At 46.4% G+C, this 19,017-nt stretch overlaps 1 protein-coding gene across 2 annotated transcripts in view; it reads left to right on the forward strand.

Moving 5' to 3' along the window:
• The window catches only part of LOC120880177 (solute carrier family 2, facilitated glucose transporter member 5-like), a 36,544-nt gene extending 18,934 nt beyond the window's left edge, over positions 1–17,610 (forward strand). For both annotated transcript variants that reach the window (XM_040263358.1, XM_040263359.1), the window contains exons 2-5: positions 5,128–5,226; positions 5,851–6,011; positions 12,907–13,031; positions 17,360–17,610. In XM_040263358.1, the coding sequence (XP_040119292.1) occupies positions 5,128–5,226; positions 5,851–6,011; positions 12,907–13,031; positions 17,360–17,541 (567 nt within the window). In that variant the 3' untranslated portion in view covers positions 17,542–17,610. The remainder of the gene's footprint in view (positions 1–5,127; positions 5,227–5,850; positions 6,012–12,906; positions 13,032–17,359) is intronic.
• The last annotated feature ends 1,407 nt before the right edge of the window (positions 17,611–19,017 follow it).

Below are 19,017 nucleotides of genomic sequence, written 5' to 3' on the forward strand. Positions count from 1 at the left end.
CCTGGCCTCGGACAACAGCCCCGTCTCATGTCTCGAGGGCGTTGAGCCACTTTTAATTTTTTTGGCTGTGCTGGGTCTTCACTGCTGTGTGGAGCTTTTCTCTAGTTGCAGCAAGTGAGGCTCCTCTGCTGTGATGCACAGGCTTCTCTCTGTAGGGGCTTCTCGTTGCGGAGCACAGTCTCTAGGGCAGACGGGCTTCGGTAGCGGCAGCACGTGGGCTCAGTAGCTGGAGCTCCCAGGCTCTAGAGCACAGGCTTAATAGCTGTGGCGCATGGGCTTAGGTGCTCCGCAGCATGAGGGATATTCCTCACCAAGGATCGAACCCGTGTCTCCTGTACTGGCAGGCAGATTCTTTACCTCTGAGCCACCTAGGAAGGCCCTCTTGTCATTTTTAACAAGCTTGTGAGAGATCTGCACATCCTGTCTGCCCCTTCCTCTGTCTCTCATGCCCTAATCCAACCCGGTACCAAATTCTTCCTTTTGTCCTCCTCACAAGTAGTAAAAAAAAAAAGAGAGAGAGACAAAAAGGAAAGATAAACTCTGAATTTATCTTACACCCCTCTTTTATATAGTGTAATAACTTTATTGGGAATATAACTCCCAGACTGTTTCATCCCTTTAAACTTACACAATTCAATATATATTCACAGAATTGAATAACTATCACCATAATCAGTGTAAAAATCTTTTTAACATTTCTCATGTTTTAAACTTATCTTTGGTTGCACTGGGTTTCTGTCGCTGTGCATAGGCTCTCTCTAGGTGTAGTGAGCTGGAACTCCTCTAGTTGTGGTGCACAGGCCTCTCATTGCGGTGCTTTCCTTGTTGCAGAGCACGAGCTCTAGGGCACACAGCCTTCAGTAGCTGTGCACGTGGGCTCAGTTGCCCTGAGGCATGGGAACTCTTCCTGGGCCAGGGATCGAACCTGTGTCCCCTGAATTGACAGGCAGATTCTTAACCACTGGACAACCAGGGAAGTCCACCACAATCAATTTTACAAGATTTTCATCACCTCTAAAGGAAACTCTGTACCTATTGACAGTCCCTCTGCATTTCCCCCATCTCCTCCTCTTCTCAACCCTGGGCAACCACTGATTGATCTCTGTCTCCGTGGATCTGTCTATTCTGGACATTTCACAAGGATTGAACTATGTGATCTGTGACTGGCTTCTTTCACGTAGCCCATTTTATAGGTCTGTTCACTTTGTAGGCAGTAACAGTGCTTCATTCCTTTTCAAGGACATGTAATATTTCATGGAATGACTATTCCACGTTTTGCTTATCAGTTCATCGGTTCATGAACATTTGGGTTGTTTCTGCTTTTTGAGTATGGTAAAAATGCTGCTATGACCATTTGTGATCAAGTTTGTGTGAACATATGTTTTCATTCTCTTGGGTATAAACCTAGGAGTGGATTTGCTGGGTCGTATACTTAACTCTACATTTAACTGTTTGAAGAACTGTTGGACTGTTTTCCAAAGTGGCTGCACCATTTTACATTCCCCCAGCAATGTGAGAGGGTTCTGATGTTCTCAACGTCCTTGTCAACATGTATTATCTGTTTTGTTGGCTTTAATCATCCTAATGGGCGAGCAGCAGTATCACATTGTGGGTTTAATTTTCATTTTTCTCACAGAGTACCAAATCCTTTGATTTTGCTTTCTAAAATAATCCTCAAAGCTGGCACCTCTTGCCCCTGCCTCAGTCACTCCCCTACCCAAAGCCCCACCCTCTCTCAGTCACTTTCCTGACTTCCTTTTTTAACCACTTCCGTGGATTTTCTTCATAAAACTTGTTACAGTTCTAGTTTAATTATTAAGTACATAAAAAAAAAGTCTTCCCCATTGGACCACAGTCTTCTTGGGGGCAGGCATTTTGCTCAACAGACTGTAGGGTGGTACTTGGCTCATAGTTGGCCGTCGATAAATATTTGTTTAATGCATTGTCCATGAAAAATTAATCAACAGTCAATCTAAGAAAGACATGGAAATTTTTATTCACACCAGCTTGAGGATTATAACCTGGGAAACAGCCTTTCAGAGAGCTCTGGGGACTTTTCCTCCTGTTAGAAGTCAAAGCACAATTATGTAATTTCTGAGACAGAGAGTTATATACATCAAAGTAACATATTGATGGTTTACATAGTCTAGGAAGGCAAGCAGAGAGCTATTGTGACCTCTTATAGGATTGAAGAAGGAATGTTATCTCCTAAGGTTTTATCTTGCTGAGGCCAGGAGGAAATTGCTTTTTTTACTATTATTATTTTTTTATCTATTTAGGAGTAGGCATTCCTGTGTTTTCTAAGGGGACCTAGTTAATGTGTAACACAGATGCACAGTTCACCCTAAAGGGGAGGAGATAGTGACCCAAGCAACGAAGAAAATTTTACCTTAAATTTTTCTTTTCCTGCCTTAAGAATAATTCTGTTTCATCCAAAGGAAGGAATTTGGACCAGCAAAGTCAGTGAGGACTTACCAGAATGCCCTTGCTTTTTCCACAAAGGGTGAGCTCTGATTTGCAAGGGTCCCTAGAATGTGACTGTGGCCTGAATTCAAGGAAGAAACCAGGGACTAGAAGTTGAATCATGTGCTCCAGGCTTAGAGCATTGACAGCCTGAGATCCTTCTGATGAGTTTTACTAAGATCTTGTAAAAGCACTCAGGGAGCTGTCTAGTCATGTGCCTGGCAAGATCCTCCCAATTTAGGGTATGAACTCAAGCCAGGGACTAGAAATTGAATCATGTGCTGCAGGCTTAGAGAATTGACAGCTTGAGATCCTTTTGATGAGTTTTGCTAGGATCCTGTAAGAGCAGGGAGGGAGCTGTCTAGTCATGTGCCTGGCAAGATCCTCCCAATTTAGGGTATGAACTCAAGGCATCACTCAGCTCCCTGGCTGAGCTTTGCTAAGGACTTTAAATCTTAGGACTCATTCAAGCAGAATGTCTGAGTTGCCCCTGCGGAATGAATGAAACTGAGTGCATTTATAGTTTTTCACTTACTGAGAAGAAAATTGGAAGAAGAGACATTTTAATCAACATTTTTTCTTCCTTCCTCCATTCCATCCAGTCAAGCAATAGGATAGCTATGAAGTGAAGTGAAATTCGCTCAGTTGTGTCCCCATGGACTATACAGTCTGTGGAATTCTCCAGGCCAGAATACTGGAGTGGGTAGCCTTTCCCTTCTCCAGGGGATCTTCCCAACCCAGGGATCGAACCCAGGTCTCCCACATTGCAGGCGGATTCTTTACCAGTTGAACCACCAGGGAAGCTCAAAGAATACTGGAATGGGTAGCCTATCCCTTCTTCAGCTACAGGGGAGGGATCTTTGCTTTGTTCTCTACTAATTCTCTAGTTCATAGGACCAGAACCATGCCTGACTCACAGTGGGTGCTCAATCTTTTGAATGAATGAGTGAATGATTACCCAGAGCACTTGGGGAGATGAGCTCAGTTGGCCCTATGGTACCTACTGGGTGGGGCTTTGGGGGTGGTGGTGGGTGTGCCTACCTGTGTACCCCTGTCATTAGAAAACACCATGTAGCAACTGCCCTGGAACCCTTCTTCCCTCCAGGGCCCCATTGCCTGCTCCCTGACTTCCATCACCCACTGCCTCTACTGGCCCCAGGGAGTGGTGGGGCCTGAGCCCACTGCTCCTTGTCGGTGGCTCTCCTCATCATCAGCAGAAACTTCCTGTGAACACAGTGTTTGTTAATTCATTTGGTGGAGGGAGGGTTCGGCTCTTAACCAGGGCCCTTGCGGGTCCTACATTTGCTCTATGGGGTGGGGGAGGGGTGTCACTAGCTTTCATGTCCCCTTCCAGGCACTAGGCAAGGCCTGGGTGACCACTTTTTCTCGGCCTGTCCTGTTCCTACTTGCCTCTCTCAAGAGGTCCTCCTTAGATCAGCAGGGATGTTGTTCAAGGAGATGTGAGGACCTCAGCTCAGCACAGGAGGTACTGAGTCCCATGTGCCAGGGACCTCAGTAGGAACGCAGGATGAAGTGCATCAACAGTGGGCTCTGAGAGCCACGCCCAGACTCACCCCCAGTCAGTGGATTCACCTTCAGGACTAGACGCTTCCATAAAATTAATCCTCGCAATAAGTCCAAGGGTTGTCATTATCCTAATGCTAAAGATGAGGAAATTGAAGATCAAAGAAATTGAACCAGAAAGTGGCAGTGAGCAAATTCAAACTGAGATCCATAGATTCTAACAGCAAAGCTCATTCCACTTAATGAGTGTTCAGTTTCCCAAGGGTTAAAGGGGATATCACGGAATGTGTGTGTTTAAAGAGTCCCCCGAAATCTGGAGCGGGTTGTCATTTCTTCCTCCAGGGGATCTTCCTGAGCCAAGGATCAAACCCACATCTCTTGCATCTCCTGAGTTAAGTGAATTCTTAGCTCGCTGAGCCATCGGGGAAGCCCAGGTGGCGTGGTGGTAAAGAAACCACCTGCCAATGCAGGAGACTCAAGAGATGTGGGTTCAGTCCCGGAGTCAGGAAGATCTCCTAGAAGAGGAAATGGCAACCCCTTTCAGTATTCTTGCTTGGAGAATCTCATGGACAGAGGAGACTGACAGGCTGCAGTCCTTGGGATGGCAAAGAGTCGGACACGACCAAACAACTAAACACAAACACACGCCTGAGCTACTAAATACACAAGCGCTGTTGGAGGCAGTGCTTGAGTGCATTTGCTGCAGGAGGCCAAGGCAGCTCCACAGCAGAAATGTCACAGGAGCAACTCAGACATTGGATGCGGTGCTGGAACAGGTGACTCTTCGGTTTTGTTCTGACCCAGTGATTCTCAACCAGCGGTGAGTCCCCACCTGCTCTGGGGACATTCAGCTATGTCTGGAGACATTTAGGTTGTCACAGGTGGGGGAGGGCTGTCCCTACCGTGCACATAGGACAGCCCAGGGCAACACAGGATTGTCCAAGCCTAAGCGCTACTGTTAAGGAAACCTGCTCCACCCAGGTGAGTGGAGGGTAGGTTTCCAGACATGGAGTGGTTGAAAGACCATGGGTCTTCAAGTCCCATTACGTCCATCTTTCTACAAGACTCTGAGTAAGTCCTGAGTTCCCTGGAAGCCCGGGGCTGCTTCCTGACCTGAAGCTGTGATCTCGTCTCCTGCAGAGGCTGACAGCCGTGATTGTTCTGGCGACACTGATAGCTGCCTTTGGGTCGTCCTTCCAGTATGGGTACAACGTGGCTACTATTAACTCTCCTTCTGAGGTAGGTCGCTGTGGTGGGCAAGGCACAGCCCCCCAGGGAACAGAGAGGCGGGCAGCTGGTGTCTGGGTCGCTGCTTGGGTAGGGCTGCACACATGCTGAGGGCACACGGTGGGGCCTCGAGTGAAGGGAGGGGTCACACCCAGGAGACAGCAGCACAGACTCAAGGAACCTGCAGGCACGGGGCCGTGGGGCTGCACCAGGTCCCCGGGCCTCAGATTCTTGTGGAGAGCCAGGCCTGGCTGGACACAAAGCCGCCCAGCTTCAGCGGTGGGCAGGGGGATGTTTGAGAGGGCTCTGATCTTCTACAGCCAGGTAATCCGCAGCAGGGTCTGGATGGGGAAGGGATCATCCGACATTGATTCTGTGATTGGAATGCTGGAGTCATTCCTTTCTGGGGTTGGAAACATCCTGAGTGCTTTGCCTATCAGAGGCCTCGCAGCCTCTTGCCCCCGGCCCGTGGGTGCCCCCTGCTAATGGCTTTTAATCCTCACTCCCTCTCCTCCACTTCATCGTGTTGATGTCCGCATGCCCAGCTCATCCCATCGGGTGGCCCGACAGCTTCCATTGTTCTTTCTGCAAACCAGCTCAAATGATTCTGGTGTTCTGCTTTGCTCTGCTCTCCAGTTCATGAAAGATTTCTACAACTATACCTACTATGACAGAGTCGGTGAATACATGAACGAGTTCTACTTGACCTTGCTGTGGTCGGTTACTGTGTCCATGTTTCCCTTCGGAGGCTTCCTCGGCTCTCTCATGGTCGGCCCCTTGGTGAATAACCTAGGCAGGTAAGAGGCAGTGAGACTCACAGACTCCATCAGAGTTTAAAACCCAGACCAAAAAAAAAGTCTCACAGACTAATAAACTTATGGCTCCCAGAGGGGAAGGATCCGGGCAAGGGATAGTTAGAGAGTCTGGGATGGATATGTACACACCGCTGTATTTAAACTGGGCACACTGTGTGGCACAGTGTCTTTGCTTTGCCACATAGCATGGCAGCGTGGATAAGAGGGGAGTTTGGGAGAGAATGGACATGTGGATATGTACTGCTCAGTCTCTTTGCTGTCCACCTGAAACTGACACAACATTGTTAATCGGCCATACTCCAATATAAAAGAAAAAGTTTCAAAAAAAGAAAAAAATTTTTTTAAAGCCAAGCTTAAAGCAGAAATCATTATTGTAAAATTAAGTAATGACCACTGTGATGATTTTTGTTTCTTAATGGAGTTAAGAAGACCTTGACCAAGTGTCTGGGGACTTAGGTGATGAAGGTCTCAAGGGTGGAGGTGGGTGAGAGTGACGGTTCTCGGGCTCTGGGGTGGGCTTGGACAGAACAGAGAGTGCTTCAGAGATCAGGACTCACTCCCACTCTTGCCCTCTGTTGTCTTGAAATCTTACCACAACTTCTTTCTGGCCTTTGGAAGAGTCAAGGGTAGGACAGCATGGCCAAGACATGGGGCCTAATGCTCCTAAACTCTGCCTCCTAAGTGAACATAAGCTAACCTACTCTGTTCTTTTACGTGGGGGTCCAGTAATATGCAAATGGTAGCCCAAGTTAAATTCCTGCAAAACTCTGCAATGGCTGAGATCAATGTCGAGCCCTTCCGGGTGAAACCATGTGGTCCCAGGGTGACCCTCATTGTGAGGGTCATGAATGCTAAGAGCAGAGCTTAAATCTTGCCTCTAACTCTAGACACATGAGAGATTCTGCATTTGATTCCCCCACTCCCTGAGTAAAAATCCACAGGCATGAGATAGCAGCCTTGTTATGAATAATATTTTTAAGAGTTCCTCCCCTCTAACCTCCTCCATTTGAGGATGGACACACAGAGGCAGGTTGAGGTCAGGGCTCCATTCTCAGCCACAGATCTAGTGAGCTCAAGAGTCAAGGCCCGACTTTACAACTTGATTCCTTCCCCAGCCTTTTTCAAAAAGAATCTAAGGACTTCCCTGGTGGCTCAGAGGTAGAGAATCTGCCTGCCAACATTGGAGACACAGGTTCAACCCCTGATCTGAGAAGATCCCATAGGCTGAGGAACAGCTAAGCCCATGTGACACAACTATTGAGCCTGTGCCCTGTAGCTTGGGAGCCACAACTACTGAACCCGCGCACCCTAGAGCCTGTGCTCCCCAACAAAAGGAGCGTCTGCAATGAGAAGCCACAACTAGAGAGTAGTCCCCTCACTGCAACTAGAGAAAAATGCTAGCAGCAATGAAGACTCAGCACAGATCTGAAGATCCAAGATCTGAAGTCTTTCTCATAGTCTCGTGTTGGATGCACAGTTCTCCCTGTGGACCACCAGGGGGCAGGACATCAATCAGGTCACAGGTCTGCAGGGTGCTTCTGAGTGAAGGACTAGGGGTCTGGTCTGCAGATGGAGCTGACAGTTACAAGTCCAACGGAAGAGGTGATGAATACTGTTCAGTTGTTTGTGGTTTTCTTAAAGATTTGTCAGCGTTCCTTAAATATCAGTAGCAAGCTAACAATTTATTGATTTGTTTGTCTGTGCCAGGCTCTATCCCGAGTGCTTTTAGGGGATATTCAATTCACTTCAGTTCAGTCGCTCAGTCGTATCCAACTCTGCAATCCCATGGGCTGCTGCATGCCAGGCTTCCCTGTCCATAACCAACTCCGAGACTTTACCCAAACTCATGTCCATAGAGTTGGTGATGCCATCCAACCATCTCATCCTCTGTCTTCCCCTTCTCCTGCCTTCCCAGCAAGCAGCAGGGTCTTTTCCAATGAGTCAGCACTTCACATCAGTTGGTCAAAGTATTGGAGCTTCAGCTTCAGCATCAGTCCTTCCAATGAATATTCAGGACTGATTTCCTTTAGGAGTGACTGGTTTGATCTCCTTGCAGTCCAAGGGACTCTCAAAGAGTCTTCTCCAAATACTCTCAAGAGTATCAGTTCGTTGGCTTAGGGGATATTAAATCCACCAATTCTTAGAAAAGCCCCTTCCTCTTTTCACACTTGAGAAAAACAGGCAAAGAGGGGTGCTGTAACTTACCCAGAATTACACAGCTGGGAGGAAATTGCACCTCTAAGCATGTGCAAGTAATGCCCACACTGGACTCTGTTATTTCAGGCACAGAGGTCTTCTCAATCTGTTGCTCCATTTTTAATTGTACATAGAGTATTTTTAAGCTGACTTTTGCTATGTGTTTAGTGAATTAACGTATTCGTTTGTCTGTTCTGGGTCTCAGTTGCAGCGTGGGGGATCTTCGGTCTCCGTTGTGGCATGCAGGATCTTTAGTTGCAGCATATGGGATCTAGTTCCCTGACCAGGGGTCGAACCTGGGCCCCTGCATTGCGAGCTTGGAGCCTTAGCCACTGGACCACCAGGGAAGTCCCCATATAGTAGAAATTCAAAATCTTTAAATGTTCAAGTGGTCACATTTAACTCATTCATGATTTTTGCTTTTTGTGTCTTAAATAGTCTTTCCTACCAGATATCTAGGAGGGCATGGCAACTCCCATGGACAGAGGAGCCTGGTGGGCCACTGCCCATAGGGTTGGAAAGAGTTGGACACACTGAAGCAACTTAGCACACATGCACGCACCGGATGTCATACGCATAGTCTTCTATAATTTAAAAAAATAATAATAATTTTACAACTTTCTCTTTTTCATATAGATCCGGAATTTTGTTTTGTATTTAATGGGTGAGTGGTGAGGGAAAGCCAGTTTTATTTTTTTCATGTAAAAAAATCAGTTGCTTTCAAAAATATGTTATTCATATTTCTTTCTTCTTCTGTGTTAATTTTAACATCAGTTGATTGAAATCCCTGAAAAAGGGTTCTCCTTGGAATTACTTTGGATTTATCATTTAACTGGAGAAAAACTGACATCCTTACACTATTGAATCTTCTCTTTCACGAGCAATCTATGGCTAATTTATTTATCCCAGAAGTTATTCCAGTTGCATGTCTGAGGTTTCATGTCTTCTGCTCTGGAAAGTTTTCAGCCATCATTTCTGTGAATATTTTTTCTCCTCCATTTTCTATCTTCTTTCTTCGGGAAACTCCTCAGTGTCTTTGTTGTTGTTGTTGCCTTTTTGACTTCTTTAAAAAATTATTTTAAAAAAGTTAGGTTAGTCAGTGGTTAGGACTGGGCGTTTTCACTGCTGGGGTCTGGGTTTGATCCTTGGTCAGGAAACTAAGATCCTGCAGGGAAAAAAAAATGTGGTAAAATGTATGTATAACATTTTAATCAAATTTTAATTGTGTAGGTTATCAGCATTGAGTGTATTCACATCGTTGTGTAATCATCACCACCATCCATCCCTATAACTTCTCATCTTGCAAAAATGGACACCATGAAAAAAAAAAATGGACACCATGTACCCATTAAACAATAACTCCCCTTTCTTCTCTTCCCCTAAGTCACCAATGGATTTTCTATCTTTGTGCATTTGACTACTCTAGGGACCTCATATGAATGGAATCATTTAAGATTTGTCCTTGTGTGACTGAGTCATCTCACTTTAGCCTAATGCCCTCAAAGTACAATATTATTGTAGCACATGTTGGGATTTCTTTCATTTTAAGGCTGAATAATACTCTGTTGTATGAACATACCACATTTAGTCTATTCTTTCATTCATTGATGGATGTCTGGGTTGCTTCCACTCTCTGGCTACTGTGACTAATGATATTATGAATGTGAAAGTGTTAGTTGCTCAGTCATGTCCAACTCTTTGTGACCTCATGGACTGTAGCCTGCCAGACTCCTCTGTCTGTGGAAATCTCCAGGCAAGAAGACCAGAGTAGATAGCCATTCCCTTCTGCAGGGTGTCTTCCCGACCCATGGATTGAACCTAGGTCTCCTGCATTGCAGGTGAATTTTTTACTGTTTGAGCCACCAGGGAAGCCCAACGATATTATAATCCTGCCTACCTTAATCTGTCATACTTCCCTCCTCTTCCTCCTCCTTCTGTCTCTCTCTTGCTTTCTATGTAATTCCCCAGATTTGCCTTTCTATTCATTAATTCTCTCCTCCGCTGCAGTTCATCTTCTGCATTTTTGTTTCAATGACTATATTTTTCATTTCTATAATTTTTATTCATTTGTTTTAAAAATCTATCTTTTTTTGCTATTATTTTGGATAGTTTTGTTTTATATACTTTCTTGTTCTTTGTATACTATGCTTTGACTCCTTATTTTTTTCAATTAATTTATGTTTAATTGAAGGATAATTGCTTTATAGAATCTTGTTTTCTGTCAAACCTCAACAAGAATCAGCCATAGGTGTACGTGTATGGCTTATGACACAACTCACTTAATACATATTTTGTAACTTCTATCTAATCCTGCTGTCTGAAGCTGTGCTGTCTGTGTGGGATGTGGTGGATGGTTTTGTGTGTCCGGTAACAGTACTGCTCCTTCCCCGGGGGTGATGGGAGTGGTAGCTCTGGGAGTCCTGGGAACCTGATGCAAGGGGACTCCCAAGAGAAGCTTTCACTTTGCCGTGGGCTCTCCAGGGCCCAAGTCCATGTCCAGTCTTGACTTAAATGGGAATGCTTTGTAAGTTTCACTAAGTTGGGTTTGTTTTCTTCTTCTTTTTAAGGGATGGGCTTCCCTCATAGCTCAGTTGGTAAAGAATCTGCCTGCAATGCAGGAGACCCTGGTTTGATTCCTGGGTCAGGAAGATCCGCTGGAGAAGAGATAGGCTACCCACTCCAATATTCTGGCCTGGAGATTCCATGGACTGTAAAGTCCATGGGGTCGAAAAGAGTCGGACACGAGAGAGCAACGTTCACTCACTCGCTCACTTTTAGGGGATACCCTTTATCAGCACACATAACTTCCCTCATTTTTATGTAAGTGAAAGTGTTAATCACTCAGTCCTGTCCAACTCTATAAGACCCCATGGACTGTAGCCCACCAGGCTCTTCTGTTCATGGAATTCTCCAGGCAAGAATACTGGAATCAGGCGCCATCGCCTTCTCCAGGGGATCTTCCCCACCCAGGGATTGAACCCAGGTCTCCTGCATTACAGGCAGATTCTTTACCATCTGAACCACCGGGGAACCCCAGCCCTTATTTTTATGCAAGGTTTTTAATAATCATAATGGGTAACAAATTTTGTTAACTTCTTTTACTACTTCACTTAATAATCCTATATTTTCCCCAGTATAATGTTTAATATGGTGTTTTTAACCTTGAAAAGGGGAAATGAAAGTCGCTCTGTTGTGTCTGACTCTTTGCGACCCCATGGACTATACAGTCCATGGAATTCTCCAGGCCAGAATACTGGAGTGGGTAGCCATTCCCTTCTCCAGGGGATCTTCCCAACCCAGGATTGAACCCAGGCCTCCTGCATTGCAGGCAGATTCTTTACCAGCTGAGCCACCAGGGAAAATATTCCTTGTCTTTGTTGTCTTTGTTGTTTTTGCCTAGGCTTTCTCTAGTTGCAGTGAGCAGGCGCTGTTCTTCACTGTGGTGTGAGAGTTTCTCGTGGTGGTGGTTTCTCTCGTTGCAGAGCATGGGCTCTAGGCACTTGGGCTTCAGTAGCTGCAGCATGCAGGCTCAGTAGTTGTGGCACATGGGCTTAGCTGCGCCTCAGCACTGGAGTGTGCCTGGACCAAGGATCAAGTCCCCTGCATTGGCAGGCAGGCTCTTATCCACTACGCCAACAAGGAAGTCCTGAAAGATTCTTATCTGTACTGTTGAATTCGATCAGCTAATAATTCACTTAGGATTTTCACATCTATGTTGATAAGTGAGGTTGGCCTATACTTTTCCTCTAAAGTCCTTATCCAGTTTGGCTTTCAAGATTACACTCAAAGCTCAGGAGTTTATGGTTTCAAACCCCTTTGTTGTTGTTCAGTCACCCGGTCGTGTCCGACTCTTTGTGACCCCATGGACTGCAGCACACCAGGCCTCCCTGTCCCTTACCATCTCCCAGAGTTTGCCCAAGTTCATGTTCATTGCATCAGTGATGCCGTCCAGCCATCTCATCCTCTGATGCCCTCTTTTCTTTCTGCCCTCAATCTTTAGCAGCATCAGCGACTTTTCCAATGAGTCAGCTATTCTCATCAGATGACAAAGATACTGGACTTCAGCTTCAGCATCAGTCCTTCCAACAAGTATTTGGGGTTGATTTCTCTTAAGATCGACTGGTTTGCTCTCCTTGCTGTCCAAGGGGCTTTTAGGAATCTTCTCCAGCACCACAGTTTGAAGGCATCAATTCTTTGGTGTTCTGCCTTCTTTATGGTCCAGCTGTCACAACCAAACATGACTGCTGAGAAGACCATAGCCTTGGCTATCTGGACCTTTGTCAGCAGAGTAACGTCTGTTTTTCAACACATTGTCTAGGTTTGTCATAGCTTTCCTGCCGAGAAGCAATTGTCTTCTGATTTCACGGCTGCAGTCGGCATCTGCAGTGATTTTAGAGCCCGAGAAGAGGAAATTTGTCGGTACTTCCACCTTTCCCCCTTTACTGTATTGTAATATTTAAGTCTTTCCCTGTGTGCCCCGCTGATGTGTTCCCCCTGGGAGTCATTTACATTTCCTCCCACTGAGAATCAGGCCACCCACTTGACCTGTATCTGTCTTAGGTCAACAACAAAGCGTGTAACACAACAGCAACTGCTGTAATGGAGTAGAGGCCCAGCAAACACTTGTGAAAGGAGTGAGTGAAACCTTAAACCAAACTAATTGGTATTTTGTCCTCTGCAGAAAAGGAACCTTGCTGTTCAACAACATCTTCTCCATCGTGCCTGCGCTCTTAATGGGATTCAGTGACCTCGCCAAGTCATTTGAGATGATAATTGTGGCCAGGGTCTTGGTGGGAATATGTGCAGGTAAACCATTCTGTGACTTGGGATAGTCAAGGGGAGGGAGAACAAACCTCTGGGACCTGAACCTATCTGTGGTCTCCAAAGCATGTAGGTTCAAGCTATTCCTGCACCTCTGCTGTGGATAGACTCATAAGCCCCTGTGTTATGGGGATGTGTGTTACATGCAGGAAAGGTAAGGACTGTCTTTTGAAACTTTGTTTCAATTCTTTATACATATGTGAGAAACAAGTGGGACATAACATGTATTTCTATATTGTGCCCTATGGGTTATGGTCAAAAAACTTGAGAAACAATCTAATGTAGAATCCCTCTATCAGAAAAGAGATGATGACTGTAAGTGCTTCAGAGTCATTCTGCCCAGGCCAGGCTGCCCTGGTTATAGGAAAGTCCCTCATCCATGATGCCTCAGACTGAAGACACATGGTTTTGGCCGTGCCATGGCCTCCCTTCACATTGGCGTCTTCTGTAAGCAGAAGGGCCAGGGTCGTCAAAGGGAGAGAGCTGCCCACTCTCAGAGCCATACATTGCAGGATGGGGACCCAAGGGTGGTGGTTGTTCAGTCGTTAAGTCATGTGCAACTTTTTGCGACCCCATGGACTGCAGCACTCCAGGCTTCCCTGTCCATCACCAACTCCGGGAGCTTGCTCAAACTCGTGTCCGTTGAGTCAGTGATACCATCCAATCATCTCATCCTGTATCCCCCACCTTCTCCTGCCCTCAATCTTTCCCAGCATCATGGTCTTTTCCAATGAATTGGCTCTTCACATCAGGTGGCTTGGCCAATACTTTGAGTATTGGAGCTTCAGTTTCAATCCTTCCAATGAATATTCAGGGTTGATTTCCTTTTCTGATCTCCGTGCTGTCCAAAGGACTCTCAACAGGTGGGTACCCCTGGAAATGCTGCACTCTGGGCACTCACTCACTGCCCTTTCCCCCCGACCCCAGGTTCTGGCATCATCAAGTGACTCATTCTCCTTCCAAACATGGAGATTGGGATGAAGGGATAAATTGCCTGGACATTAGCAAACCCCTTCCCTGGAGTTTACTGATAATAGAGAAGATGAGGAGGAGCCTAGTATTGAAGGAAGTGGCAAGGGATTGCAGACCTGGGGGAATAAAGAGGAAAACAAGGTTCCCAAAAAGAGAAGAAGTCACTTCAAAGAAGGGATAATGGGTCCTCTGGCAAACTGCCCTCATTCTGGCTATGCCTGAGAGTGCCTGGACATTTATCTGCCATCTGGGTAGGAGCCGCAAGGCACCCAGCCCCGCTCCTGTGGGTTTTTCCTGCAGCCGGTCTCAGCTTTATGAAACACAGACGATTCCTAGAAGTCGTTGGCAATGGGTAGGTGCTGTTAACATTACTATTTACAGCCAACAATTCAGAGTTGATTCAAAAAAAAAAAAAAAAAATAGGCTCTACAAATCACAGTTTGATATTTCAACCTTTGCCTTTTTTTTTTTGGCTGCCATTGCATGACATATGAGAGCTAGTTTCCCAAACCAGCGATTAAACCCTGGCACTTCATGGTGAAAGCCCAGAGTCCTAGCCACTGGACCACCAGGGATTTTCCAACCAACCTTTGCTTTTAAATGAGTATGACTTCAAGTTGGCAGTTCTGAAATGTTTTGGCCTCAGCATCTCACTACACTCATAAAATTATTGAAGGTTCTAAGGAGTTTTTGCTCACATGTGTTATTTTGATCAATATTTACCACATTAGAAATTGCAACTAAGAATTTAAATTAATTCATTTTAAAATAGCAATAATAAGCCCATTACATGTCTTTATGAAAATAATTCTATTTTCTAAGACCAAAACAATATAGTGGTATTCCTTTACATTTTTGCAACTCTCTTAAATGTCTGGCTAAAGAGAAGATAGCCAGTCTCAAACCTACTTCTGTGTTCTCTTGGTGTGATGTCAGCAGGTGTGTGATTGCTGAAAAACTCATCAGAGAAGGAGAATGAAAAGGACAAATAACATCTTAGGATGGTTCTGAAGATAGTTTTGATCTCACAGAACCCCAGGTGTCAGGAATCCCCTGTGTCCTTAGGTCATACTTGGAGAACTCTAGTGGAAGCCTAATCCATTTGCCATTCATTTCTTCACGTTTTTCCTGAAAAGTCCAGAAAGGGTGTCATCAAACTCTGTGGTACTTTGACACCCCTATAAATGAAGTAAGTGGCCACTCTGACCAAGGGTACAGGGTGAGTGCAGCTCAGACCCCCAGATGCTCAGTTAGCTGGTTTGCTGTCAGTCAAGGTCTTTGATAAAAACACTGCAGACTTTCACTAATGGAATTTAAACTTTAAAAGTCACTTCTCTACCAACATTTGGGGAACCCAATCTCTTCACAGCCTCCAGTGTTTGTCTCTCCAGTGTTGCTCTTAATTAAGTTGCAAAGCACTTGGTCTTGAGATGCGGTCACTAAGGCCTGTATGATGAGTGGGCACTTCCAGGGCCTCACTTCCTCCACAGCCCTTTGGGCACTGGGCCTGCAGAGTCCCTCCTCACCCACCCACAGGACATCTAAGAGCTGCTCTAAAGACTGTCCCTCTTTGCTTTGAAAATCAGAAAGAATTGATATTAATTAATGAAAGATGATGTCCTTTTTAAAATACTGAGCAGAGATGTCCTTGGGCAGAATGCAAAGCTTGAAAACTTGGCCATCAGTGTCCTATCTCAGGGCCGTCAGACACCCTCCTGTCACCAGCAGCTCCAGCCTCCCCTCGCCCCACACGTTTTCCCTTGGTCTCCCTGTGGTCAGAGCCTCCCTCTCAGACCCCACGTCTTGCTGAGCATCAGCTTGCCTCTGGCTCTGTGTGCGGTACTTGGAACAGTGACAACCCATCAAGGAGATCAAACCAGTCAATCCTAAAGGAAATCAACCTTGAATAATCATTGGAAGGACTGATGCTCAAGCTGAAGCTCCAATACTTTGGCCTCCTGATGTGAAGAGCTGACTCTGGAAAAGACCCAGGTGCTGGGAAAGATTGAGGGCAGCAGGAGAAGAGGGCAACAGAGGATGAGATGGTTGGATGGCATCACCGACTCAATGGACATGAGCTTGAGTAGACTCTGGAAGATAGTGAAGGACAAGGAAGCCTGGAGTGCTGCAGGAGTCAGACATGACTTAGTGACTGAACAACAACCCATCTGACCTTCCCAGATCCTCAACCTCTCATCAGGCTTCTCTGAGAATTAAATGAGATAATCCATGTGAAAATACTTTGGAGTCTATAAAATTAAATTCCAACTATTCATAAGGGGATCAGACTGTAGTAAGACAGGAAAACTGACAAGTTCAAATACTGAGGATTCAGAAACAGTTCAGACCTTACACAAATCCCAGAATACAGTTGGTACTGAGTACTAGTCATTCTTGGGTCCGACTCTTTGCAACCCCATGGACTGTAGCCCATCAGGCTCAGGATTCTTTACATTGAGCCACCAAGAAAGCCTCAATAAATACCGGTCTGCAATAAATATTGAAGGTTTTTTTTTTTTTTTTTTTAATGCTTAATGGAGTATTATGCTCAGTTGTCTGACTCTTTGCGACCCCATGGAGTGGTTTGCTATTCCCTTCTCCAGGAGATCTTCCCAACCCAGGGATCAAACCTAGGTCTCCTGCATTGACAGGAGATTCTTTACCACTATCAGCCCTTATTGAAAAATAAAGCTTGTGCTTCAATGTCTATGCATCAGCTTATTGTATAAATAAGAAAGTCAAGCTGGCGGGCAGGCCTTTTGTTAACAGGTTTTCCCTCACAAGGAGCAAGAGAGGAGAGATTGTCCAGAACACACCTGGGCTTTTCCTCTCCGAAACCACACCAGTAGGGAGGGAATTCCGGAGGTCCTGCTGGCCGGTGTCCCCAGGTGACACCAGTCTGGAAGCAACAACACTGAACTTCTTCTATCAGGCTATTTTCTCTTAATGTCTGAAGGACTAAGAATTGCAAAAGGTGATGTTTGCTTACTCTTGTAGTTTTGAGAAAGTTTCAGCCCAACTATTATGATTGCTAAGGGCTTCCCAGGTGGCACAGTGGTAAAGAATCCACCTGCAACATAGGAGACATGGGTTTGATCCCTGGGTGGGGAAGGTCCCCTGGAGGAGGAAATGGCAACCCACTCCAGTATTCTTGAAAAGCCCCTGGACAGAGATGCTTGGCCGGCTACAGTCCATGGGGTTGCAGAGAGTCGGACGTGACTTAACAACTGAGCACAACGACGATGTGATTGCTAAGGAAAATAGATGTATTTGAAGACACAGCTTGTCCCTACCAGACCACTGTTTCCAGATCGTGTCTTTACTTCCACCCCCTCTCCCAGGTCTGTCTTCCAATGTCGTCCGCATGTACTTAGGGGAGCTGGCCCCTAAGAACTGGAGGGGCGCCCTGGGGGTGGTGCCCCAGCTCTTCATCACCATCGGAATCCCTGTGGCCCAGATCATTGGTCTTCGGAGTCTCCTGGCAAACGAAGAAGGTGAGTTTGGGATGCCTCCAGACCATTAGCCCGCTCCTATGAGCTGGTCTTTTCTGTAGACCATGAGGCAGGGCTCAGCACTGCAGATCCCTGACCCCACAGTGTGGAGGTGGTGGTTGTGCTGAGCAGGCCTGAACAGGTTGGTGGGGACACACACAACGATGTTCTCTGGCCCCTCTTGGGACACATAGGAGAGGGCTTCGAGGGAGCAGGCTGAGCTGCTGTCTGAGTGGCTGCTAGACCCAGGGCCCGGTAATGAAGGCAGCCAGGGTGCCAGACTCTATGTCTAAGGCTTCCAGCACCCCTGCACTGGGGCCTCCCGGCAGCTCAGATGCCCAGGGACTTGTGGTCATCCCACTGCAGACCAGGAAAGAGGGTCACAAGACCCAGCCCCCGTGGAGGTGGTGGTGAGTCTCAGGGCCAGCATCCACCCCAGACCTGGACTCAAGAGCCACACCCGCTGCCCCACGAGCCTGGCACCTGGCACATAGTAGGTGCACAGTAACTCATAACTGTCACTGTGTTTGCATGACTTCCCCTTTCTTTGTCTTAGGTCTCAAAACTCTGAAGGGAAATCACCACTAATAAAGCACCAATCAAAACATATAAAGTACTTGTCATGGGCCAGACACAAAGCCTTTTATATTAATTCATTTAATCTTCCAAACAACCTATGAGCATGTACTGTTACTGTACCCATTTTACAGCTGTAGACCCTGAGGCTGGGAAAGATTGTATCACATGTCCAAGGTGTCGTTAGGACACAAATGCAGACAGTGCAGGCCTGGGTCGGAGTATTAACTATCCTCTCTTCCGCCTTACAATCACCCTTGTAAGGATCTGGGACCAGGAGTGAAGCAGCTAGGTTCCTGTCTCCCAGTGATGGCACATAACCAGCCAGCGGGGCCCAGAAAACACCTGGCACCTTTCAAGTACTCTGTGGTATGTGGGGAAAGAGCCATAGGTCCACCCAGGGAGAGGGGCTCAGAGAGGGCCTGGACTCTCTGGATCCACATATATGTTATATCTCACAGTAAAAATGGTTAAATAGAGCATCCTTGGTGGCTCAAGATGGTAAAGTGTCTGCCTGCAATGCGGGAGACACGGGTTCGATCCCTGGGTTGGGAAGATCCCCTGGAGAAAGAAATGGCAACCCACTCCAGTATTCTTGCCTGGAAAATTCCATGGACTGAGGAGCCTCATAGGCTACAGTCCATGGGGTCACAAAGAGTCAGACATGACTGAGCGACTTCACTTTCAGGGCTTCCCTACTTCTCCCTTCTTCCCTGGGAGAAGTAGGACCAGCATTCCAGTGTGAGCAGAGAGGCCAGGAGTGTGAAGTTCTTTGTGCGACCAGGGAGCTGCAGATCTCCTGGTGACCTCTCACTTTGTCCCTCCATCCTTCACTGTGACTATTCAGCCATTGCAACCTCCCCTAGGTAGAGCATGGAGGGCAGGGCTTGGCCTGACTCATCTTAGAATCTCCAGCACAATTCATGGCACAT

This window comes from Oryx dammah, unplaced genomic scaffold (assembly GCF_014754425.2).
Source record: "Oryx dammah isolate SB20612 unplaced genomic scaffold, SCBI_Odam_1.1 HiC_scaffold_21, whole genome shotgun sequence".
Lineage (NCBI taxonomy): Eukaryota > Metazoa > Chordata > Mammalia > Artiodactyla > Bovidae > Oryx > Oryx dammah.